We start from the raw sequence: 27,028 nt of genomic DNA, 5'->3' as shown, positions 1-27,028 counted from the left end.
TCTGAAATGAAAACAAATTCTGTATTGAATATTTCAGCATCGAATAACTCCTCCCAACTACTTACCTTGATGTGTCACAATGAAAAGATGCTCATCATGGATTTTATTTCCTTTCTTCTCACTCTGAAGTTCTTGAGCATTCAATATTTTGTTCAGCTTAAAAATAAAGATAAGACTGTTCTGCAAAGCTCTCAATTCTGCTGTTAGCAATGGTAGTCCTACTGTGTAGAGCTAATATTTAAGAATAATATTTTTAAAATATATATAGGCCTCATATTCCAGGTTGTACAAGAAGTTAGACTAAATGGTCTTAGGTGTCACTTTTACTTCTTAATTTTAAAAATTCTTGCCTAAAATGGAATATTTAGGTACCTCAAGTAATAAAGTTTGGAAAATCATTTTAAGGGTATTTTTAATTATTAAAAAAAAGAGGAAACAAAATCTCCAGCATGTTTTCCAGATCTTACATCTATACTGTTGTGTTCCATGAAAACAGAGTTCCTATAGTAAAACTCTGTGTAATTACAGAATAACATCTGCAGAAGAGCTCTGATTTGAGGCTGTACTAGTTATTTCAGTTCTGGCATTCCTATTTTTTTTTTTACTGAGTCAAATTTACAATCTAATAATAATCATTTTAAAAGAAATCTTTGCAAGATTCCATGTAACACGTGAAGAAATCAGTCTTCTGTTCACAAGAAAAGAGTAATTCCACTTGCTTCAGTTCCTACTGTCACCAAAAAAAAAAAGTCTGGATTCTTTTATTAACTATGGCATTTTATTTTTACTTAGTTCTTAATTACTTCTAGTTGTTGTGGGTTTTTTGCTTGGCTTTTTTCATGTCCCTCCTAGTCATCATCCCACCCCCTAGATTTCTGCAATATATTTTTCCAGCCAAATATTCTGGGCTTTCATACAATAACTTGGGGAAGCTGCACACGGCCTGCTGACGTGGAGAAATTGCCAAGTGGTGATTGTCAGACCAAAGCAAGCCTTTTGTGGTGCACCACTTCAGAGTTTAGGTTTACCAATAAAACAATTCCCTACCAAAACCCCCAAAATATCCAGCTTCTCTACAGCTTGAGAAGCCATCCCACAGTCCACCTGCACCATCCCAGTTGAGACAGGCACAGGTGGAGAGCTCCGGTAGACAAAGGGCACTTGGAGATCTGTCTTAGTGACTGTCTGACTGCTGGGAGAAGCATCAGTCACAGGTCCTGGCTCAAGTCTTAAGAGCAACCAGGGTAGTAAACATGAAATCCTTAAACTTACTTGTAGGTACTCTCCATAGACAAGTCCACCTTTGCTGGCTTTATTTATCCCTTCTTGTGATTTGTCATCTTTTTCATCTTCCAAAGTTAGCTTGTTAAAGTTATATCTAAGAATAAAATTAAGTGAATACGTAAACTATTTAATTAAAGAACTCTGAATATACCTGCCTTTTTACTAACAAATGCACCTACATTTCAAACAATGCTTTGTTTTGAGAAAATGAACCACTAAAGCAGGCTTTTGAGAAAAACAGTGCAGCTGAAATATCTCTTGTCACAGTAACAGCTGGCAGCATTACATCTAGTTCCTCAAATAACAAGTGCTCAAACAAGACCTTGTACAATCTCTTTTCCTTTAGCGATAGCTACAGCTGTCTATTTGTTGATAATCATTCATTCCCCTCTGAGCTTTCATATTTTACATTAACATTATATCATTTGAACTGATGTTACAAAGCAAAACACAGGGACAAGGGACTCACAGGTAATTGTTCCCTGCGAAGGGGCACCCGCTCATGATTCCAGGATCCAAACTTGCTGAGCTGCGCACCAGGGAATACACTCTGTCAGTGCTCCCAAATCTGCTGCAGCTGCCTTATATGTAACCTTATCTCACCAGCTAGGCCAACCCCCAAATTCTCCTCCTTAGCACTCAGCCCACTCCAGCTATTCAATTATTACAGAAACTATTGTGGCACAAAGGTCACTAACTGTGACCACAACTGTGGTGTTGGCTTTCCAGGGTTTTGGGTTTTTTCAGTCACGAGAAACAGGAATGGCTGGCATACTTGCTTTGTGCTACGGCACGTGCTTTTTGTGATTTTTACTACAAGGTTTCTGCCAGTTGCTTCTTTGGAGACCAAGTCTGATGTAAGGGGTAAGTCAATGAGAGATCTGTGTGTGAGAAAAAGGCAGCACATAATACATTCAGGAATTGTTGAAGTAGGTTTTTAACTTGCAGCTCTTTGTTCCAAGATATCAAGATAGTTTTAAGTTCGAAAAATGAAACATAGGGCAAGGAAAGGAGAGGGGAAGGGAAGGACAACATATTTATATGGCAGACTGAATAATGCTTGTAAAAGATTTAAAGTAATACACATACTTCAAAAAAATTCACACAGGTTAAGCAAAAGAACTAAAAATAACCATGTACATCTCATGCTATTTTTCCAGTGGTTTAATTCATGACAATTTCTTAATTTTATTTCCTCACGCAAGCTTCATTCTCATTTATTGACAAATGTTACCCAATTCTATTTAATCATCAGCTTAACACACTATGAAGTAACATGTAACTAGTATGCACTTCTTTCCTGCCTGCTAGCCTTTTCTGGAGAAAAAAAAAAAAAAAAAAAAAAAAAAAGTTAATGCTCAGTTTTACTGCAAACAAAGCTACAGGGCTCCTGTGACCCCAGACCATCTGTGTGGTGGTTTCAGCTGTTCTAGTCACTTAAGGGTAGCTGGCTCATTAAAAAAGTCATAGGCAGCACTTGGGTGGTGGGATGTATACCCTGTTCAGCCAAAGGCCGTATGTCAAGCTGTACAAATATTAGCTTAAAACTAAGCTGAGCCACAAGAGAAGTAGGGCTCCACTGAGGCAACCCATCAAGCAAGGTCAAGGTGTTACTTCCTTCACGATGTAAAGCCTGACAGGGGAAAATAATAATCTTGCCACACACATCTGTACATCTGCTCGGGATGCAGGGAAGCCAAGATGAAAGTGAAGACTGTGCACCGGCACATATATCAGAAAATAAATTTTGAGAACTGTGCTTTTCACCACCTCATTTGCAGTCAAAGAGCTTGATTGCAACTGCTGTAATCTCTCACATCCATTGATCTCAAAGGCATGGACAAAGAAGGTTTATCTTGTAATTTCTACGCACTTTCACCTGAAAAATCCAGGCTGAGCCTCCACAGTGAAATAAAACTTTCTGTTACATTTTCTCACAGCACAAGCAAAGAAAGAGTGTGAACCTAGTAAAAATAAAGACAGTTGAAAAATATTGAACTCTAAACCACACCAAAGAAGTTATCATCTGTTTTCTTGTGCAGTTTCAGTTTCTTCTGTGGGACACAGATAATAATACACTTCCAGAGCAACGGTCTTTGATTTGCAACCTTTACATCGCCTACCCAGTAGGCGAAGGACTTTGGAGTATCAGAGCCCTTTTAAACTCTGTGTTTAACAAAACATTAACTCCCTATTTTGGAAGTAATAGCACCCTTAATCGCTTCAGTGTTACCAAACTCATTCGAAATCTAGCTGAGGATACAAAGCGCTATACAAACTCCCCTTTTACAATGATTTAGCAAGTCATTTCCAGTATTTTCAACAGGTTCAAACTCTCTGTTTAGGGACCTCATAGTTGATTGGTCCCAAAGCACCTCCATTCTAAAAAAAATCAGCCTAGTAACACATGTGAACCTTGACAATCCAAATGAAATGTATGCACTGCTCATCGCTCTTGCTTGATGATCATGTTCACTTTCTCCTGTCAAACTCTCTTGCACTGGTGCATTTAGAAAGCTTGGCTTTCCTAGGACATTCCTGCTAAGAGAACATTCCCAAGTGTCTCCGTGTCCTTTATCACCAACATCTGCCTTTCCATCAGTTCCTCCTGTATTTCACTAGCAACCAAGAACCTTATTAGACGTTCATATACCTGAGAGGATTAAAAAATGTAATCGTCCAAATCATCAGAAACCTGCAAAGACACTGGAAAAAAGAAACACAAGCAGGTTGTTCAAGCCCACACTTGGGCCACAAATACATTCCTCTAACCATGTTTGTACAACATCATGCTTTGATTTAAAATAAGAAACAAAATTTTTTTTTGCTGTGCTTTCAATACCTGAAGCACTGTTATCAAAACATTCATTTAGGTCCTAGAAAAGCCCCGACAGTTTAACAATTCCTTTCCATGGTAGAGATAATTAAAAATAAGTAAGCTGTTACTTTCACACACAATACAGAATGAAGATAGTAAGCTCAAGTTCTGTATTTTTATGAGAAGCAAAAAACAAATATGTGTTTAAGAAAAAAAGACTACCTAGTAAATTTGTTTACAGATGTTTTTAGCATCTAAAATACATACTGTATACTTTGTACAGTGAATATTACATACTATATTCTTTGCATTAAGTACAAATCCATGTTTACCAGGCAAAGCATATAAAATCTCTGATTTTGAACACAAATCAGAAATAATTTACTTTTGTATCTCTCATCCCCAATTGAAATAAATGTTCAATCTAAAATGTGCATAAATTCAATCAGTCTGATCTGATGCTGCAGTAATTTAACAGTCCATGTTTCACTTTGAAAACTAGAAATGTTGGAAGTGGCTTCATGTTAACTTCTCAAGCAGAAGCCTTACCTCTCCCTTACTGTAGGGACCTGATTTTTCTTTGAGTGTTTTGAGTGGCCTTTACGCCCTGACAGAGATTTTACAGCTACTTTGCCATCTCTTTATATTAGCATAATCATAAATGAGTCTTGATGAAAAAACTTCCATGTGAATATATCTGAAAGCAAAATGTAATCTTTATTTTAACTGACGGTATTAATTCTTTTTTTCAAAATGCACCATCATTTCCCTTTTTCATGCTGAACACTCAGAACCACATAGAAGGAGATGGCACCATAACACAACTTGCTGTTCGTGCTGTGGATGACTATGAAACCAAGGCTATGAAACCAAGAGTGTGTGTGTGCCCTTGAGCTTTTATTTCGTTATTTGTTTACTTTTGAAGCATGAAAGTTGGACAGAAATACTTCTGTTCATTCCAGAAACATATCAGAGGACTCTAACCTTCCATAGACAGTGAGAATGTTCTGTTTCGTGACTGGGCTGAATACAAGACAAACAATTAAACACAGCAGAAAAAAACCCCACAGCTTCCCAGAATGCACTCTGTGGCCTGTCATGGTCTTCATGACCAAGAATGGGAATTGTTAAGCACTCTTCTTAATCCAACCTCATCCCCCTTTCTGTTTACTTCTCCTTCCCCAGGTAGACATGGGCTGGCTGGGCTAGCTTTGCTCATCTCAGCTGCAACAGGGTTGCAGAGCAGAGACAAACTGAATTTACTTGGACTGCGAGACTTGATTCATATGGGCAAAAAGGGAGCCTCCCTCTAGCCTAGGCAAGGGGAATTTTGATGTAAGGCAGAGGAGACCTGTACTCTGCTCTCGTGAGACCCCACCTGGAGTACTGCGTCCAGCTCTGCGGCCCCCAACATAAGAAGGATGTGGACTAGTTGGAGAGGGGCCAGAGGAGGCCACAAAGATGATCAGAAGGCTACAGCACGTCTCCTGTGAGGACAGGCTGAGAGAATTGGGGCTGTTGAGCCTGGAGAAGAGAAAGTTCCGGGGAGACCTTAGAGTGGCCTTCCAGTACCTAAAGGGGCCCTACAGGAAAGACATGGAGAAACACTTCAGTAGGGCCTGTTGCAATAGGATGAGGGCTAATCATTTTAAAATAGAGGGAGGTAGATTCAGATCAGATATTAGGAAAAAAAATTTTACAATAAGAGTGGTAGAACACTGGAACAGGTTGCCCAGAGAGGTGGTGGATGCCTCATCCCTGGAAACATTCAAGGCCAGATTGGACAGGGCTCTAAGCAACCTGATCTAGTTGAAGATGTCCCTGCTCCTTGTGGGGGGGGGGTGGGGGGGGTGGTGGACTAGATGACCTTTGAAGGTCCCTTCCAACTCTAACTATTCTATGATTGTATATTTTGTAGATACAGCTGGAGCCAAGAGTCTGCATGTTCTTATTGTGTGGGGCTCTATGTTTAAAACATCAGTCTGATAAGGACAGGTAAGAAAGAACTACCTCCTACTATTGTCATGAATCCAACAAGAGTCTTCTCTCCTGTTAAATTAGAAGTGATCTGTTCACCCAAGCCATATCTTAAGTTGTCCTACATGAAATCACTTACAGAGAAGAAAAAATGCACGCACAAATTGTTTGGACAGTGTCACCCATTCTTCTGCTTAAACTCTCATTCTGATTACAAAATCATCACAGATCAATTTGTTTTTCCAACGTTCATTAACTTGAAAAAAGAGCTTGGAGACCTTCTGGCTACAAACAAGTGACGCTTGAAACTTCCCAACACTATTGTCCCAGGGTTACGGACTAGGAGTTAGCCAGCACAACCGCTTCTACTTATGTAACAGTGGCTGCAGTGAGTTGAATAAAAGATCCAAGTAGGTCATGCCACACTGAAGAGTTTCTACTAGAAAGTAGCAGATGTCTTAGGAAAAGCTATTAGAACAAAACACACAATCAAACAAACAAGCAAACAAAAAATCTAAAAAAAAAAAAGCCCTAAAAAGCAAGCTTACAGTGAGATAATTTCTCCAGTATATCCATCTAACTTTCCAATGTTGATAGCCCAGGACCTCCTAAAATACCTGTGTGCTTGCATTTAATAACTCTTCTTCCCTGAATCCACAGCCTGCAGCAATAAATTCCACAACTGAAGTGCATATCCTGTGAAAGAGTATTTCCCTATGCTAGTTTCAAACTTCCTGCTGAGTAATCAAGTAATTTTACTTTCCATTTGGTACTAAGTCACAGCTTACGAGCTTATGACAAATAACTGTACTACACCTTTGTAGTCACAGACACTCTTTTCCGCACTTGTGCAGGTCTGTTGTGACCTTTTTGAGATGAAGCATTCCAAAGGCAAATATCTTTTTGATGCATGCATGTGAGGGTGGTTTGCTCCATAAAATTATAGCAATGAAAGAATTTGTCTCGTGGACAACCCCACAACTATAATAGGGAAATGCAGTACAGCAGTTACTGGTAGGTTGACAAGGTGCAACTCAGATTACACAGGTGAAGTGCCCAGTAGCCTAAGCCAGAGCCTCACTGTGCTGGCTGCGGTAGAAGCACTGAACAAAAAATCACTTCCCCAGCCAATTTAGTAATATAACAAGATAGACAGGTGGATAAATACACATAAAAGGAAGGGGAAGAGAAGATAAACTTGGCACCAAAACATGTCCTCTGCTCAAATGAGTATTTTGTGATTTTCAGAACTGGATTTGCTATTGAATTAGCATTTGAAATGAACAGTTGGTTTTAAGAAAAATAAAACTTAGTGACTCAAGGCTAAAACAAACAAGCTTAAAGTTGATGCAATATTAATAATCCAATCGGACATTTGTACCTGGGGGAGGAACAGAGCTCAAGGTCTTGCAAACTACAAACAAAGAGAAGAGATAGTGCCGCAAGGATTTTATTTAAAAAAAAAAAAATATTGTATTTGTTCTACTTCTTAAATACAAGAACTGTGTCGTCACTTCCCAACATACCTTTAACTTTCATTTACATTCCACACGTCCCAGCACCATCCTCTCCCTGCTCTCTATCATTTGTGGCTCAGCAGAACGCAGCAGAATTGCTTTCACATTGCACAGTTTCCGACCCTGTTAATCTCCGCCCTAAGATGTGCTTAAAAAGGAACTCTTCTTAGATTACCACCAGTTCCTCCTACATCTGTATTTTCTAAACATACAGCACTCACGCTGATTGTGCTTCAGCTGATGGTCTGCTGTTTGTGCTCTGAAGGGTAAGCAGCCTGCTCTCTGAATTGTCCCAGAGGAACAATTTATCTCCCTCATGTTCTGACTGATAATTATTTCCCAAGTATGGAGAAAGTGTTCTTTCACTGTCGTTGCAAAAACTTCCTCCTTTCATCCATAAAATGTATCAATATCAGCTGAAACTATAAACTTAGGAAAAACAACATATCTTACATAGAGGCCACAGCATTGTCCCAAGGCAAACCTCTCCTCTTTTGATGCCTTGCAGCCACACATTGCAAGGTGCAATTCTTTAGTGTAGGAAGGCTTTGGTTTTTCCCCTCCCAAACACCTGAATCCCGGTGACCGGTCAGGTACAGTGAAGTCGAAATCTGGAGCCATGAACTACTCCTGTGCCTCCACATGGCTTGGTTCGTGCTGCTGTTTACTCCACAATACAGCTGGCTAGCAGGTGCAAAGGGCTGGTTCAGGACAAACGCTGATAACGATTTGCTAATCTGATGCTATTCAGTATTATCATATAATAATATGGCTTGGATAACAGAAGAGGTTGTACACTTTTTAAATTGACAAACAAGAACAGCCTGGAAGGTATAATAGCATGCTGCCAGATGGGGCTTAGAATTCAAAATTATCTTAATGCACTGAAATAAATAATGCGTGGCTTCAATGATGCAAAGAGTAGCTGTGATAACCAGACTAGCAAATAAGAAATTCATTAGAAATTATCTGGATGTTCCAGTTATTCAGAAATAACATATTAAGCAACAAAAGGCAAAATTGTGAAAAGAGCAAATTTTATACTGGAAATTTTAAACAGAAACTTTCTACATGGCATGGAAACCCTCCTCTCCATCCAGATGAGAAAGAATTTGTCTGCTGTATTATATCCTGGGCATCACTCTTCAAGAAAGATGAAGACCACCTGGAAAGGGCTCAGAAAAGAATGGCAAGAACAACAAACGTTTGATGTAGAAAATATGGCCCATTAAGAGAGATGGGAAGAATTATATTTGACCTGCATAACTAAGAGGAGATTGTGGGGGAAAAGTGATAAATACCTTTCCTTCAAACAGAAGCGTAATAAACAATTTTCCATATACAAGGGAACAGGAAAATGAATAACCAGTTTAAATTATGGCAAGATAACAGAGACACCAGAAAACAAAAAATAAAGAAGTTTCTAGTATCCATAGAACACTAGAAAACATTGATAAGGGCTTATAATTTCTCCACAGCTGATTCTGCCTCAATGCAGAGACAGACCAAATAAGTCCTCAGACTCTTTTTGAGCCCTTTCTTCTGCAGCTCCCTCCTGCCCCCACCATTGCTGAATCCACTGGCATACCTGCTTTGAAGGAAGGAGCAAGATAGATGCTTGCATATACAATTAGTTACCATTTTCCACACATCTCAGCATTTGACATGAAATGGCAATAACAATGCATTACAACAGCCCAGATAGTGGTCACTTCCTTTTTCTTCTGCTCTGTTTTTCCTTTTTTGCTAATATTTTTTGTATGACTTGAGTGTAACTATTTGCAATCTACTGTATTATCAAATGCATTACTTGCTCTGTCTTAAAATGAGATAATATTTGAGATGCTTCTATTAAAAAAAAAAGAGCTAAGCAAAAAATTATAAGAAATATTAATGTTGATAAAGCACTTACAGAGCATAATGCAATGAAACAGAAGTTGGAAGGAAACACTTGGACATTTTGTGGGAAAAAAAAAAAGTCCAATGAAAGCTAAATATGCACTGAATACATACTTGTGTGTGTATGTATATATGTATTTTCTCTCAGCAGTGCAAAAGAATTCCTAGAAGACATTTCGCTACAACTAGGCTATAAAGAAATAACTTCACCAGAAACACATTATCTATTTGTCTCAGCAAATACCTACATAGTTATGCTAGCTACAGCATTTTTTTTTTAATTTAGCACCATAAGAGAAGGACTGAAAAGCACCGAAGAATGACTTCTAATAATATTTTGAGTACAGAATTTACAATACGTATGAATACAAAAAATCGTGACCACCTCTGTCATCAACTGTTGGAGCGAGTCCAGAGGAGGATCAGGAAGATGATCAGAGGGCTGCAGCACCTCTCCTATGAGGACAGGTTGAGAGGGTTGGGGTTGTTCAGCCTGGAGAAGAGAAGGCTCCAGTGAGACCTTATAGTGGTCTTCCAGTACCTAAAGGGGACTTATAGGAAAGATAGGGAGAAACTTTTTAGCAGGGCCTGTTGTGACAGGACAAGGGGTAATGGTTTTAAAATAAAGGAAGGCAGATTCAGACTTGATATAAGGAAAAAAAAAATTTACAGTGAGGGTGGTAGAACACTAGAACAGGTTGCCCAGAGAGATGGTGGATGCCCCATCCCTGGAAATGTTCAAGGCCAGGTTGGTCGGGGCTCTGAGCAACCTGATCTGGTTGGAGGTGTCCCTGCTCCTTGCCAGGGGGGTTGGACTAGATGGCCTTTAAAGGTCGCTTCCAACCCAAACTATTCTATGATTCTATGATTTGGGAAAGATTAACAAATATAAGATGGTTGATCTTCGCCCTCTAGTGTTTGCTTAATAATTAAAACAACCATAGAACAAAAAAAAAAAAAACCGAAAAGTTAATTTCTTTTGTAAAATACAAAAGAACACAAGCCATGTTCATCTGAAGTATTACATAAGTATAAAGATCCTTTGTAAGACAAAGAACCACTGAATTAGCAACTAAGTAACTCACAGAATTTAAAAAAAAAAACAAACCAGATTAATCATATTTGCTGTGTAGAGAGCAAATTACAGGATTTATTTCTTAATTGTGTGCACATAGCGGTATAAAAGACTGACATAATTTGCTTTAAGAACTCAAGCAACTCAAGCAAGAGATGTTGTCTGGGTACTGTGAATTAGAATGGTTTGTGCTAATAAGACTCAACGGGTCTACAAATAACTGCCTGGTACTGCAGTAGATATGGCTGAGTTACATACAGATGTTGAAAAACAGTTTACTGTTAAGCACTTTGCTGCTTGCATGCACATAAGTGCTGTGCAATGCCCCGGCAGAGAGACTCATCTGTGAGGCAAAAATGACAGACTGAGCTGGGATTTCCAAGAAGCTGAACACAGAAATCTTCTGCTTGTCACAGGGAAATGACTGAGTGGAGTTCAGTGCTTTACATCGCTGGTCACAGCTCAAACAACACGGCCAGAAAAGAGTCAGCAAACAACTAGACAACGAGGACCAAGCTAATACACCTAGGAACCCAAGAACGCTGTGGGCGATCAACTGGACCGTGACTAAGAGAGTGCATGAAAGAAGCAGCAGCCGTTCCCATCCCCTGCTGATCAGAGAGGGAATGTGAAGGTTGGGTGTTTTTTTTTTTTCCTAAAGCATTAATCAAGCCCATCGCAGGTCTGAATTTTCTAGTATTTTCTATTGCCTTTTATTAGATGCTCTTTCCTTGAAACAAATTTCAAACAAGATCATACCACATATCTAAGACAAAAACAGTTTCTGTCTTTTTTCATAAGGAGTTACTGGAATGATTGACTCTGCGTGCATTTTCATCCTCGCCCACAGGCTTAGTTCTCAGGAATAACAGCTCATTTTTGTTAAAGCCCACAATAACATGAAATCTGGAGCTGATTATGAAGACAGCCATTCAAAGTGTGGATGAACTGCATCCTGCTGCTGCTGGGAACCTAGTGGTAGACATTTATTGCCCTCCAGAGCAGGAAGGGCTTCTTATCTACTTAAAGAGAACCTATTCAGTTCTGAGCACCAAAGATGACTGGTCTTTTCAAAAGAAAAGGAAAAATTATGAAAAAAAAAGTGCTGAAACACACAAGACAAGCCTGCACTTCCACTATTAGTGGTATAATATGTACTTGAAATATATATAAATAGGCACATCTGATCCTGTCATAAAACTAATCTTCTCTTTTACATTGCAGACCATGTTATTTAAAGTCAAAACATAGCAACCTCGGCAGGTAAATTGCCCAGTGTTACGTGCCATTGCCTATCACCTCCCATTTAGTTTTCTATAAAAGCCACTACCTGGCAATGATCACAGTGATAAGGCAGCTTACTGATCCATTCCTTCCTTACTGAAATAAGTACAGCCTCATGGAGCAACTTGGGAGATTCATTCAATCAGATGCTAAAGGTATGTGACTAGACATATTAGAGTGCTTTATCAAGAGTTCTGTTACATTTTGGTATTTTTTTTTTTTCAGAACTAACAACAAAAACGAGAAAATTTTTCTCCTGCCTCTCACAAACTTGTCCAAAAATAGCAGTAATGTACATTTTTGAGATATAAAGAAGGGAGAAACAAAAAAAAGTTTGTAGAAAAAGAAATAGTACACTTAAAAAGTGAGGAAAAATCTCTATTTACTGGTTCTTTATGCATTTAGAATAAAGCTAACACAATTTTAATGACTTTTTTTTTTTTAACATCACTTGTAGAAACCATAGGGTAAATGAAAACTAAAAACATTCCTGTTTCAAAGTTATGGAAACAAACTCATACAAACCTAAATAAAAGAGAGTAGATTTCCTTTTGAATGTGTAACCTTTCAAGTTTTATCCAGAAATATTTCGTAATGAAAGAGTGAAATTCCCTTTCATAGCATTCCATATCATAAGCTTTTTACAATAGGCTTACAACAACTTGTTGTTTTAGATCACTGAGGTATGTTAAAACCCAACTTTTTCCATAGATGTAGAACTTTTCTTTTATACTAAAGCACTTAAAATACTGCAAGGTATAGTCTGTTCTCAGGCAGCACCGAGCTGATCTCTGAGCACACAACTCCTCCAGGGCTCTAGACCGTCCTCAGAAGCAAGTTCACTACTTAAAGAGAATTTACAATTAAAGAGACTTTTACAATTGCTTTCCAGTATCAGAATTACATGGTTTCTTTTCTTAAGTGCCATTTAAATGCTAATTTAAAACAAAAGTGTTTTCACTTTCTTCACTGCTAAGGAATATTGGAAAAGACACGACTGTACTTAATAAAGAAACTGCTGCCATGTTTGGAAGACAGAAGGAAGTATCATCAGGAGTTTGCCTCATCCACTTCGTTTCATGGAGTGCATAAAATTGTCCAAACGCAGAGTAAGACTCGCAAAGTGCTGTGGCTGTTAGTAGTCACAGGCTGCCTTGCCATTGTTATTTGGCAAATCTGCAGTCGCTTCGTCTACTACTTCAGCTGGCCAACCACAACCACAGTGGTAGTTCAGTATGTGGAAAATGTCAAATTCCCTGCTGTGACTTTTTGCAACTTGAACAGGTAAAAGTTATGTTTGTTATTTGGTCTTGAGAGGCAACACCTCCTTAGCTGAAAGCAGTCATGTTCAACAATTTCTTGAACAAATCACACAAAACAAGGAAAATATGGCTCTGAAGGGCATGTCTTCCACACCACCATGAGGTCTAAATTAAGAGGAAAATATGAGAATCAAGGAAGGGAGGTTGTTCTTTTAATCTTCCCCCTCCTTCAGATGAACAACTGCACTACAGATTTTTAAGTTTCAAAACATAAGTTGGAGTAGAAAAATCTCTCTGGTGTTGTTGTTCTATGTATGCTTGTACAGTGTAACTAAGGGACAGTTATCAGTCACATCCAAGTTAAAAATAAAAGACAAGATTTGCAAACAGAGATTCAAATAAAAACATCATACAAACGTAGAAGTCTTAGGCAAAGTAGATACTTTTTTTTCCAAGGGTGCTCTGCCTTTATGGTTCTAGCTTATGTCAGTGGGATTTGCAGGAGGGAAGCATTTGGATTGTTTGGAAGTCATGTGTGTAAGCAGGAACTTCACTACAGATTTCTACATTTGAAGATAATGGCCAAGATTCAGATGCAGCCACTTTGAAAATACTGTAATAAACCTACAGCCGGATTTTTAAGGCAAATATATAATTTAGAAGCAGTTTCAGAAATATAGAAATTTTACCCACGTTGTTTTCTCAGGAACGTAAGTTTTCTTACATTCTACCTTTTGCTGGCAGAATCAGCCAGAAGTCCAAGTCTCAAACATCTGGAGCTGTTCTGCCTCACTGTGCCTCCTTCCCACTGCCCTGCACAAAGCCACCCTGGGTTATACTGCACAACACGCTATGCAGATAGAAGTCCCTCTTGATTACAGTGGGCTGCCTATTGTAAAAATGGCTCACTTCTTGTAACTATAGCGGCAACCCATTTTAAGTAAATAGTCAGCTACTGAGCATGGCAGTTGTCCACCTAAGTAACAGTTTGCTGCCACATCCATCTGTTGTTGTTCACACTGCACTTATCCTTCCCTCCTGTTTTTAGCAGCCATTTTTTTTTTTTTTTTTGGCAGGACAAAGAGGCACAATTTATCTTTGTCTTTATTTTTTGACTCAAATTCAGTTGTGAACAGTTGTTCCCACCAATCTTCCTTAAGTTGAGGCATTAAGATCTATCACACAAATACACTGATACATTTTTAAAAACACGATTACATAAAATGGGAATTCTAAAGAATATAGTATTGTAGTTTCATTTGTATCTATTCTCTTTTCAAACTTATAACTGTTCCGCAAATCCTTAGTTTACTTCAGTGAAGGAATTCAATGCTGTACATCAAGAAAGCACCTCCGACGTCTCATCGTGTTTTTGAGATGTTCAAGTGGATTCTAGGAGTAAGGATCACCCTTGGTTTATACCACTGTGTCACCAGCCACATGGCTCATGGGAAGGTAGACAGTCTCTACACTGGGGTGTAGTGCCTTAATAAAGCAGGTATATGAGATTACTGCAAATACACTTAGAAATCAATTTTCTAAATGATGGAAGACAGATGACCAGAATAGCCATGGGAAGGTTTCCATTTTCTGTTTTCAGATATGGAAAATACCTTCCTAGAAATAAAGACTATATTGCTCATTCATGTTGCAGAGATCAAAGTGGTGGGCAAGAATCACAGTTTGCGAACAGACAAATTGTGTCACAGTTTTGGCAAGAGCAGACTTGAGATCAGTCCTATAATCCTGCAGAACGCCAAGCAATTCTTTCTCCTTCCCACTGACAGGTTTCAAGCTCACGCAGTAAGCAACCTCAAAATAATTTTTTTAATTTGGAACATTGTGTCTGGAGCTCTCCAAAAATTTGTTATGGAAGATAAATTTTCTCAAGAGCTAAATGATTTCCTTCTTGGAAACCAGAACTTCAGCATCAAAGAGTTTACAAGGAAAAATGGGTTTTATCTGAACAGCAGTACATTGCTAGAATGTGAATTTTTTGGAAAGCCATGTTACCCACAGGTAAATGTGTTTATTTTACTAAAACAGTAGTATGGAGTAATAGAGGATGTAGTCTCACAACTCAGCTTGAGACATCCAGCTTTGCCAGCTGCTCGCCCTGTTTTCCCTTTACAGTCAGCAAATGGGGAAAAAAAAAGCCCTGCTCTAAATCACCCTGAGGATTCCAATTCTCCCACTGACAGCAGAGACAACCTGCTGGACTCCCTGAGCTGTAAAATGGAATTTCAGTCTAAATTGCTCTCTGCCTAGTGCCACTTCTGCACAGGGAGCAGCCTTTGAAAGCTGTCATACCTCCAGGCTGCATCTAACAACCTTTTCCATAAATGGCCTATGATGAAGGTCAGTTTGGATGGTTTTTTGCTTGACATGACCATGCAGTTTTGTTCTTGAGGTCAAGAATATGGACAGCCAGGGTAACTATATGCAAAGTCCCCAGGAATTCTAATTAATGAGGTGAAAATAGCCCATATTTGGGAATTTTGGACAACAGCCAAAGACTATGACCATCCCATTTTTATGTCAATTCTTCCACGGAGCAATTCCCAACTTAAATAGAAAACGTGAACAGAAGAGTCAGGCCTATATTTTTTCAGATTTATCTAATTTCTGGATAGGCTGTAGCTTCTAAAGTTAGGCATTGGAGAGTTCTCCTAACTGAAAGATACTAGCACTAACAACTAAAACTAAAGCAATGAGATGCAGTCATATTAAATGATGAGGTGGCTTTTGGAAAATATGCAAATATTGTACTTCCATATGTAACACGACATTTAGTTTTGAAATGGTCTTCACTAAACATCTGCTGGAAAAATTTAAATATTTGATTTTGACTATATAATTTCTATATAATGTAACAGGTATAGAAAAACAACAGGGCCTCATTAAATGATTCTGAGCAGCTCATAAGTGCTAATAAACAATGTGAAATTTCTCCTTTAAACTTCATTTTCCATAGAAATGGATTAATTTTTTTTTTAATATTTCCATCAATTGACACTATTCTGAATATAATATTTAGCACTGCCTTTGGGGAAAAAAAAAAACAAACAACAAAACCCAAACACCCCAATAGTCCCCCTCTTGCACTGTCATTCACTAAAGGAAACTTCAAATGATCTTTCTTTCATTTTAGTCTTCCCTGTTTTTCTTTATTGAAGGATTTTGAACATGTTTTCACTGAATATGGAAACTGCTTTACTTTTAATCACAATGATCTTCCAGCAAGAAGAGTGACATTGTCTGGAAGAGGCTTATATTTGCTTTTTGATGTCCAACAGGTAAAACTATCCTAATGATTATGAACAAGTCATGTAATAACTTAGAGATGACTAGTTTGGTTTGGGTTTGGTTTTCGTTTTCTGGTTTTTTTTGGTTTTACACTGACCTTCAGAATTTCATGCACAAAATTCTGTATCAAGACTATTTCTGAGTGAAAAGCATTTTTAAGGAAAAATCTAATACAGATTTTAAAAGTTGGAATTATTATTGACTCTGTCCCCAGTAAAATGGTTCTGAAAGTTGCAAGTGAGCATATATATGTATATATATGCACTTCACCTACAATTAACACATGTCATCAGAGCAGTAATTTAATTTTTACAAGCACTTTGGGATAACATGATTTCATTTTAATAAAAGGCCCAGTAAGGAAGGTCATGTGGTGCCAATTTCTAAGTAGTACTGAATTTCAGTTGCTGCAGCTGCAGCTGCAAGTGCTCAATGCCAGCTAAAATCTGGTCTTTGCACTCACTGTAGATAGTTTCTGACCTTATTTAGAATATTTTGACAGAAAATTCAGGGAATATCACCTTGTGAGATCAGCGAAAAAACCTAAAATCTAGGTTGATAAATGACTTAGACATTCACTTTTATTCTCTAGGAATTATGAGACAGAAGTGACAGGGTCTGGAGAGAGTAATGGAAAGTTTGCTAAAATGTGATGGGTAGTTGCAAGTAAAAGGAATGAATATCCAAGTTATGAGTAAATGTTCATTTATGCCTTCTTGCTTTTGAAACTGGGAGATGACAGAAAGAATAAAAAACCTGAAGGTTTATAGTAACTGGGCAAAAACCCACAGAGGTAATCAACACAGGAAATTCAAGTCAGTTTACTTCTATACTTTTCTGTAAATGGCCCAAAATGTGACTGGAGATAAAAGGCCTAATAAAAAAAAAAAAGCATAGCACCATTTTAAATATAGCTAAAGCTTCAGATGGTAAGCAACGCCAAAACTATTTTAAATAATTCTTTTTGTATCAGGAACAATTCACTGATGAACCTGCTCTTGGCTATACTGATGCTGGTATAACTTTTGTTATCCATTCACCCAGAGAGCTTCCCCGCTTTGATGGTTTAGGTTTATTAACACCAGTCGGCATGCATGCACAGGTCTCAATCCGCCAGCTGAAGGTAAGGACTTTGTCCATCAAGTGGAAATATTGGTCTTTACTGTCTCTAACTCTCTTCTGAAGCGTGAAAATGAATTAGACATTTTGGAAGTTAAAATATTTATCATGCTAAAGTGAGTCCTAAAAATAACATTTCCTCTGGACATGAACAAAATTACTACTGGAGGGGGGCAAGGGGACTATGTCATTGGTCTTCATAATCTGTATCTATTAAAGGCAGCCCTTCTTTCCTAACATCTTACAGTCTCGCTAACATATAGTGGTACAAGGACACCACAGCATTTCCCCATCAACACATTCTGTTACCATTAAGGTTGTCTCTGATTCCTAGTGGAATCCAAGTGGAGCGGACTACTGTTCCGCACCAGGCTGTCTGATCAGGTCCTACTTTTGCTGCGCGAGAGAGATGATTTTATAATCCCAAAAGCACGAACTGTAATTGCCTCCAATTAAAGCACAATGTTACCGCTTATGTCTTCAACAGGCTTCCTTCAGCACTTTAAAATGTGACAAAATAATATCTAAATTTAACACAGAGACAAAAGAAAATGTATCTTCTGTTGTTATTACTCTACAGTCAATTATTCAAGAATACCCATGGGGAGAGTGCAAGCCTGATATAAAGCTTCAGTACCACAAGACTTATAGTACTAATGGTTGCTTGCAGGAGTGCAAAGCCCGGTACATACAGGACTGGTGTGGCTGTTTGCCATTCATTCTTCCAGGTATTTCTCAGGAATATCATCATATCATACACTGATCATCTTGCTAGGAGACCTCGCCTATTACTGAACAGCAAAGGAGATGGGCACATACTTGAGGGACTATCTACAACTAGGATTAATTAGAATCATAACTTTGTCTTTTTTTTTTTTTTTAATTCAGAGAAAACAAGCAAGATATTTGGTTGGCTCCAAACCTAGCATTTGGGTCATTAGCTCTTCTTAGGATACAGACAAAAAAAAACTTGCAAGAAAAGATTATGCCTCAGGGCAAGGTGGAATGTTTTCACCAAGGGAGACCCATTAACAAGTAATCTCTAGCCTGTTTTTTTGGCAACCTCTTGTAAAGGAGGTTGGCAATGTCCTGGAAACTCATGGAAAGGGCTTTGAGAAGGAAGTTAAGTCTAGGTCTCCCATACCGGGGGTGAGAGCTTTATACAGTGACAGATGAAGGAGGGCAATGCCTTCTTTGTTGCTAAACTGCTATGCAATACTTCCATGCCAGGGAAAAAAACTGGGGTGAAACTGAGACCATCTGAAATTTTTGCTGCTAGCTCAGGGTGCTATCTTACCCCTTAAGTCTCCAAACAGCTCTTGCATGAAGTTCAAAACTTTTGCTGAAACACATGGGGTGTAATCATATATCCCATCTACCTTACTTTGTTTTGTCATTTCCACTAGGAAAAACAAATTCCTGGCTTTAGCAAGCTAACACAAAGAATGAGGCACAAGCTTAAAGGCAGTTCTGGCTGGCACACATAACAAAGATATTTGCTCCAACAGCAAGTGTCCTGGCTTGGTCTGTTGTCTCTTTTCCCTGTGTACCCCTTTTGTGTTTTTAACTGTGCTGTGCCCAACTGAACTGATTTCTCAGTTGTATAATGATAAACATGAAGTGGTGAGGAGGTTTTGGTGACATTACTTTGCAGTTTAGTACAAACAGAGGTAAAGGTTAGATTGTTAATCAAAGTTCCTAAAGTTTGTTCTTTATTTTTAAGGAAATGGAACAGAATGTGATTTGCTGAAGTTTTACAATTGTGTTTATCCAGCAGTCTGTAAGTAATAACTTCATATTCATATATTCTAAGCCAATTCCAAATAGTAGACAATATATATCAATTAAAAGTAGTACTGAAACGGAGTACATCTCAGTTCATTTAATATTCTGAAAACAGAGACCAGACAAAGCATTAAATAGGTGGCAATTAAAGAAAAAAATAAGAATTCATTTCAGTAACCAGAAATGTTTTAAAATGGAAGAATGTTCAATTAATCTGTTTTCAGTTATCAAGCCTCTGGCTTGCATTTTTGCATCTTCATTGTATCATTCTTCTAGCTCCAATACTGAATTCTTTTTGTTTGCGACAAAAAAAAAAAAAGTGAACAGCACAGTAATAACAGGTTTGCTAACTGACAGAAAATATAATTTAAAAAATCACTGGACTTTAAAATTTTATCTTTTCAAAAGTAAAACAAATTATGTCTTTTCAAAGTGGTTCAAATGTAATTCATTTCCATAAGCAATGGAAATCTACTGCACACAGTAGATATGAAATTTGTAAGTCATTACAGCAGATTTTTCTGGAAAATATTGCAAATAGTAATCTGAGAAGTAACTTTTCATGAACTTCAGAAAGTCTCCTTTTTAATTGTTTTACATTCTACTGTGTAATGGGACTTTCCCTTCCCAAAGGAATGGATGATTAAGATACCAAGTAGATTAACAAGTTTGGGGGGACCTGTGTGGGGGGTTATTTCTGTTTTGATTAGGTATATGCAACATTCAGGCAAGATCTACTACTATGAACAATGACTATTTTTCCACTTTTGAAATAGATTCCACTAAGTTCACTTTTTTAGACAATCACGATCTTTTATAGCCATCATAGTGGAAATACATATATTATTTTACTTAATGGATATTCTGTGACCAAGTTTCAAAGAAACCACTGAGCAATAAACAAGATCCCTAAGTCCTATCAAAGATAGATGGGATTCAGAGCTGGATCCCAGAAGGAACTGGCATCACAGTACTGTAAATGGTGAACCTGGCTTGTAGGTATCTGGTCCCCAGGACCCCCAAGTTGGATGCTAAGGCTCCTTTTACAGTGCAGGAGAGATTAGACATCTGATAACAAAATCTCAAATGACAGCACACTGACCCAGTATCTGCAGGACCTACTGTTAGTGAGAGAATTTATTTTAGGAACTTGAAAAGCTGGCTATCCAGCATGAAATCCACAACCCCAGCATCACTGGAGAGTACCTCAAATTATCAACTAACAGGCTGAGATATCTCCTCCTGGGGTTTGCAAAAGCAAGAAGCCCACACACAGAGAGAACAGAAACAATGGCTGCCACCACACCAGGGCAAATAGAGCATCACAAGCAAAGGTATAGGGTACTCATCTCAGATTACCAGATGGCTTTGGGTGATGGCTTATGCTTTCAGAAATATTTATGCCTTACTATTTTTCTTCTACATGAATTTTTCTCCAGCTTTCCCAGTTTTACACAATTTCTTTCTGTTAGAGCCTCATCAGAGGAATGGCTCCCCACTTCCATGAGCAGCCAGACCTGCAGAATTTTGAAACTTCTCTTCTGTGTTTGAAGAAATAAACTTGTCCCTAACCCTTCTTAGCTGTCTTAAGCCAAATTATCAAATGGCAGGCAGGAGTTAAGGTAAAGTGAACTTAGCTTACCAAGATTTTTATGCAGTTACCAGATGACAACAAGCTACAATGAGCATTGCTCTGGAAGCTGTTTCTGTGCACTGAAATAAGCTAGGCAGACATCAAGACATCAAGACCAAGACCATCAAGACCCTGGTGAGACCCCACCTGGAGTACTGCATCCAGTTCTGGAGTCCCCAGCATAAGAAGGACATGGACCAGTTGGAGAAGGTCCAGAGGAGGGCCACGAAGATGATAAGAGGGCTGGAGCACTGTTCCTATGAGGACAGGCTGAGAGGGTTGGGGCTGTTCAGCCTGGAGGAGAGGAGGCTCCAGGGAGACCTTAGAGTGGCCTTCCAGTATCTCAAGGGGGCCTACAAGAAAGATGGGGAGAGGCTGTTCAGTAGGGCCTGTTGCGACAGGACTAGGGGTAATGGTTTTAAAATAGAGGGAGGTAGACTTAGATTAGATACTAAGAAAAAATTTTTTACTATGCGAATTGTAGAACACTGGAACAGGTTGCCCAGAGAGGTGGTGGAAGCCCCATCCGTGGAAACGTTCAAGGCCAGGCTGGATGAGGCTCTGAGCAACCTGATCTAGTTGGGGATGTCCCTGCTCCTTGCAGGGGGGTTGGACTAGATGACCTTTGAAGGTCCCTTCCAACCCTAACCATTCTATGATTCTATGATTATATACCTATAGTACATAATCAGAAAGCTAGCATGGAAGATAGAAAGCCTTCTATTGTCCTGCTGTGGATGAGAAATAATAAGCACATAAGGCCCTCATGAAAGCAGAAAGATTTACAGATACTGAATTCATTTGGAAAAAGTGACTAAAAAAAATCTCATTCCTTATTAATGTGCACCAGTTTCCCAAATGCTGGTTACAAATACCTATGTTCCTTCAAAACTGATAAGTACCCACTGTTCTCAGGATAACTAACCCATACATTTATCAAAGTCAGTTAAAAGTAATTCTGCAAGTTTTTTTAAAAGTTTTTAAACTGTGTGCTTTTTTAGAAACATTATGTAAATTCCTTCTGAAATTTCAGATGATATAGAAACAAAAGAATTATGTACAGTAGGAACCCACAATTCCACTTGCCCTGTCCCATGTGAAGAAACAGATTATCCGACAACTGTCACCTATTCAAGTTTTGGAGGAAAAAAAGCTATAAAATACTTTTCTGCAAAACTGAAGAAAAGTCCAGAATACATCAGGTAATTTTGCTTAACACCTTGTTTAATAAAGAAATTATCAGTTACTTTTAAGTGTACTAATAGAGAGTATGGTGTAAATATGACATTTTAAGAAGATATTATTATGTGTGGTATTAATAATGCTGTATGTGAAATAAAACAATCTCTTAGACAAAATTGGTTAAGGTTTACACATATTCATATGTATATAAAATATACTTACATACATCTAAGACTTGTGGATATCATAAAATAGATATGCAATTAAAGAGTAACATTTTCAATTGCCTTCTCTGGCATTGACCTCTTATAACAACATTTTTTTAACCATTTTTGCAAATAAGAATAAAGAAAGGGCAGGAATATCAAATCTATCCACAATCGACATCAGCAATCCATCTAATGGAGAAGACAAATCTTCACCCTTTCACAGCTGCAGTCAATGAACCACCTAAATAGATGCTACGTAAAGTTGTTATATAAAGTTCTCCTTTCTGTCAACCCATTCCCAAAGGGAGCTTCATAAGCACTGGAGAGCTAGGTTTTATCATAGCAATAATGTCACAAGTTTAATAATCTTTTCTATTGTTAGTAGAAGTCATTAACACCATTTACATTATAAAAGTTACTTAGAAAATAACTCATGAGGTAGCAGAGAGTGAAATAGCATGGTTCTATCTGTGTGACTGAAAACGCTACAGAGCAAAAGAAAGTAGGTCTATAACCAAGAGAAGAGACCTTCTGGTGTGAGAACGTGTCTCAACAGTATTGACTACACCTTTTATCCAGGAAACAGTGTTAGAAATTATGTTACGCATAGAGCTACGTCACTCAGTAGAAGCACAGAGCTGACATACTCCTTTGCATAATCTGCATACTGTTAAATTCATAGAAGAGATATCATATATGCTTATGCTGTAATAGAGCATACATGTCTTACTGTTACAATATAATAAATTGATGCCAAATTTCCTTGCAAACACAAGCACGATATATCAAAAAAATAGAATTATTTCCAGATTTTTTTTTTGTTAGAAAGATACAATCTAGTTTCAAACAGCATTTAATACAGTTTTATAGACTGAACTGTCTCTTCCTCACAGACGCAGATGTCAGCAGTACAAATAATCATTAAGACAGGTCCTACATGAACTCATAGTATACACAACATCAAAATATCTTTATAAAGAATTGTAGAAAAATTGGCTAATCAAATATCAATAAGTATATCATTGTTTCAGCAACTTTGGTTTTCTCACTCTTGAAGCCATCAGTCTGCAAATGTTTGCGTATGTTTATACGTGAACAGGAACTATATTGATCTCAAGTTGGAAGGGACCTTTAAAGGCCATCTAAGTCCAACCCCCCAGCAAGGCACAGGGACACCTCCAACCAGATCAGGTTGCTTAGAGCCTCATCCAACCTGGCCTTGAATGTTTCCAGGGATGGGGCATCAACCACCTCTCTGGGCAACCTTTCAGTGCTTCACCACCCTCACTGTAAAAAATGTTTCCCTTATATCTAGTCTGAATCTACTTTCTTTTAGTTTAAAACATTACCCTTTGTCCTGTCAGTACAGACACTATTAAGAAGTCTGTCCTCAGTGAAGATTATGAAAATTAAACCTGTTGTTATATGCAAAAGATATTAATCCTTTGAGGACATTTTGTCTTTGTTGATTATTTTATTGTCTGTAAACATCATGCACAACGCAGAAGCTATTCAATTAGCAAGTGAAAATACAGAGCATTGTCCTGTTACCAAGCCTTAACCAATAGGAATCCTGCCCATGTATTAACGAGTATGTGTTCTAAACTATAAAACAGAGAGATCTATTGATTTCTGAAGATGTAAGAAGGGAATAGTTAACTATTTATTGGATACTTGTGCTAGCAACTCCCTGACAATGGTGGGAAGTATTATTTATAGAAGTTATGAGAATAAGACTATTTTTATTCCCCGGTGCTCCCTGAGTTTTAGAAATATCAAAGAGACAGAAGTGATTATTTTGAATTGCAAATACTTTATTTTCATGAGTATTGTTAATGAGCTCATTATCACCGTCAACCCCAAAATCTGTAGTTGTTCACACTTCTGAAAAATAATTGCTACTTTTATTCTTCAAGGTCACACCATTATGTTTTCAATCAGGTTTTGTGTCTGATTTATTCCACAACTATTATGTTTCTATTCTGTTTAGGAGTTAGGCAGAATCTTTCTGTAGACGTATGATAAAGATGAGCTCTTTACTTCACACTGAACCATTCCACAGGTCTTGCTCCAACTGAGATTTACCTACTCTTCCATTTTTCCAGCAGGCAAGAATACAATTAGGGAAGGAAGGCTATTAGCAGAGGATAGAACTAAACATCCAAGTATAGGACAAGGGCTCTTCTGCACAAACATGCTCATTGAAATAAGCACAATTAAATATGCAGTTGCACATAATCAAGAGTGGTAGACTACACTTCCAAGCACTATATCCGCTGTAGGTCAGGATGCTTGACACTTCCACTCAAGCTTATCTCTGTGACCCTTAAAAAGTACAAGTCTACCTCACAGTACAGATCTAGAGTTACTTTTGCAACATAGCCTGAAGATCTGCTCCTCTGATAAGCTCCTGTTCTAAGTGTTGTTATTAGGACACTTTTTTTTTTTTCCCCTTCAGTCATTAAACTTATTTTGGTAACACTCATCTAATTGTTCCTTAAAAGACGCCATCACTCTCCCTGAGCTGGGTCCATGCTGATAACTGTTGATAAAATGAACAGCACTCCTGACTGCCTCAAGTAATATTGTATGTATTTGTCATTAGGCAGAACCTTGTGGGTATTGACATTAAATATCATGATCTGAGCTACAAAATAACACAGCAGCAGAAGGCCTTGACTATATCTGAGTTGCTTGGTAAGTGAATGTTTAATATTTATTTATTGCTGATTAATAATTAATCTAAAAATAAAAAAAAAAACATGCAAACTTTTTTTTTTTATTCTCTCCCCTCCCACATCATAGCTTAGACAGGCTTCTAAACAAAAAGCAATATCTTTTATGCTATAATGGTGATAATCATATCTGCCTCATGGTCATTTTTTATAGTCTCCTGTCATTCCATTCTCCATACCTGCAGTATGGACAGCAGCTGAGGGTAAGAATTAAGTTTGGCACTAATTTACAGCTGCACACGCAGAACTGGACTGCAAGAATCATCAAGTTTAGAGGATTTGGAGGGCAGAAGAAAAGTAAAAGAATAGTTAAAAAGGCATAGAAGTAGGGAATATTTTAATTATATGTTTCACAGTAGGACGTGTTGTGTTCTACTTGCTTTATTTAGAATTTTCAGAAACACATCAGTCTTCTCCAATAAACATTCTTAAGAAAATTAATTCTGTTTTCTTAAAGTGATGGATTATGTATATTGAATTTATTTAACACTTGAACCCGGCAGGAATTTGTTTGCTTGCTAGACTAAACCAAATGCTTAAGATGACACGTTTACCTCCTTCTTTTACAGCTGATGTAGGTGGCCAGCTTGGACTGTTTTGTGGTGCCAGTATGATTACAATCATAGAACTGCTCGAGTATATTTTTACTAACTTCTGTTGGATGTGCATCTTTCTTCTATTGAAAGCTCCTGAAATGCCTCAATGGAACAATCCATCCCAGAACCAACCAACACACAAGGAAAAAAAGAAGGGAATACAAGAATGTTAGTGGCCTGTAAAAGCACAAAAATAACTGTTTCCACAACATCTCTTCCTTTTTAAGATACAAAGGAGAAAGTAATGTTTTGCATTGCTCCCTTCCCTGCACTCCTTATTCTTCCTGCTTGGTTTTTGTTTTGGCTTGGCTTGGTTTTTTTTTTTGCCTATAACTATTTAACTGCTCTAAATAACTTTAAGGCATGAACTTCAGAAGGTCTCACTTTCTTTGTTGTGTAAAGAAAAATGTAATCTTTACCTAAAATTTTATTTTAAAGAATTACCAATTTTTTAAGTAGTATAGCAAGTAATATTGATGTGCAATGCAATTTAGCATTTCTGACCCAGTTTTATCTTCTGTATTTTGAGTCAGAAGAAATAATATACATGCCAAATTAACACACGCAAGTTTCTTAACCACCATAAAGGTGGTTTGCTATGCTGAAAAAGCAGATTCCTTATTAACAATGAAGTACTTACTAGTAGGTTACATGTTCCAGGGAAGGAAATCGTATCTTTGCCTGTCAGAATTAGGAGCGTGCCTAATAAAATCTCATGAGTCTACCAATTACTATAGAGAACTGTCACGTTCAGATTTTGGATGAGAGGAAGGACCCCTTGCATTGTAGCCGACCTCAGACGAGTCTGGGAGGCTAGGGGTGGCTGGACCAACCTCTCACACACCGGAGCGTGGTTTTGTTCGTATTCTCGGGAACAGGATTAAGACTCAAAACAGAGTCAAGCGCCAGGTAACTTTATTAACCCGCCAAGAAGTTTGTAAATGCAAGAGAGAAAGAATGGAAAGAGGGAAAAGAGTTTCGGTTGTAATAGCTACCACCACGGAGCTGCGGCGTCCCGACAGTTCAGTTCGCTCGATGGGGGGACGATCCGTCTGGTGTTGGTCGTCCCGATGTCGGTTCCATGGATGTGTATTCCGTTGAATGAATAAAGTGAAGAAGTGTATTCCGGTGAAAAATGTTCCACTTTCTATATTGGTTGTTTTCATTGTATTTCAAGAGCTGGTTTTCCTAGCCGCACCCCTCACCTGGCAGTGATATGCATGCCCATTACCGGGGCAGGGCGGGGTAGGGCTAGATTTCTCGGAACCAGCTCTGCATTCAGGTTCACAAGACAACAGGAGTTGGCTTGCAAGATAACGGGAAACCATTGTTCGCGTGGTGGTTTGA

At 38.1% G+C, this 27,028-nt stretch overlaps 2 protein-coding genes across 3 annotated transcripts in view; one reads left to right on the top strand and one right to left on the bottom strand.

Annotated features, from left to right (window-relative positions):
• TDO2 (tryptophan 2,3-dioxygenase) overlaps window positions 1-1,803 on the bottom strand; it is a 400,041-nt gene extending 398,238 nt beyond the window's left edge. For both annotated transcript variants that reach the window (XR_015258449.1, XM_010127136.2), the window contains exons 1-3: window positions 1,754-1,803; window positions 1,273-1,378; window positions 66-156 (exon numbers count right to left, since the gene is read on the bottom strand). Coding sequence is in view for 1 of the 2 variants with exons in the window: in XM_010127136.2 (XP_010125438.1) it covers window positions 66-156; window positions 1,273-1,378; window positions 1,754-1,788 (232 nt within the window). In the remaining variant the exon portion in view is untranslated. The remainder of the gene's footprint in view (window positions 1-65; window positions 157-1,272; window positions 1,379-1,753) is intronic.
• Window positions 1,804-6,015: 4,212 nt separating this feature from the next.
• On the top strand, window positions 6,016-25,984 carry ASIC5 (acid sensing ion channel subunit family member 5; the record flags this gene model as incomplete). Its single annotated transcript, XM_086747510.1, is given in 10 exon segments — window positions 6,016-6,097; window positions 12,832-13,138; window positions 14,904-15,135; window positions 16,293-16,412; window positions 17,396-17,545; window positions 18,122-18,269; window positions 19,265-19,321; window positions 21,993-22,161; window positions 24,956-25,047; window positions 25,655-25,984. Coding segments are annotated over 10 exon segments (1,557 nt in total), but the record flags the coding sequence as incomplete, so codon positions are not given.
• Between the last annotated feature and the right edge of the window lie 1,044 nt (window positions 25,985-27,028).

The sequence above is a fragment of the Chlamydotis macqueenii genome, chromosome 4, assembly GCF_036417535.1.
Source record: "Chlamydotis macqueenii isolate bChlMac1 chromosome 4, bChlMac1.mat, whole genome shotgun sequence".
Classification (NCBI taxonomy): Eukaryota; Metazoa; Chordata; class Aves; order Otidiformes; family Otididae; genus Chlamydotis; species Chlamydotis macqueenii.
This window is presented reverse-complemented; position numbering and strand designations above follow the sequence as displayed.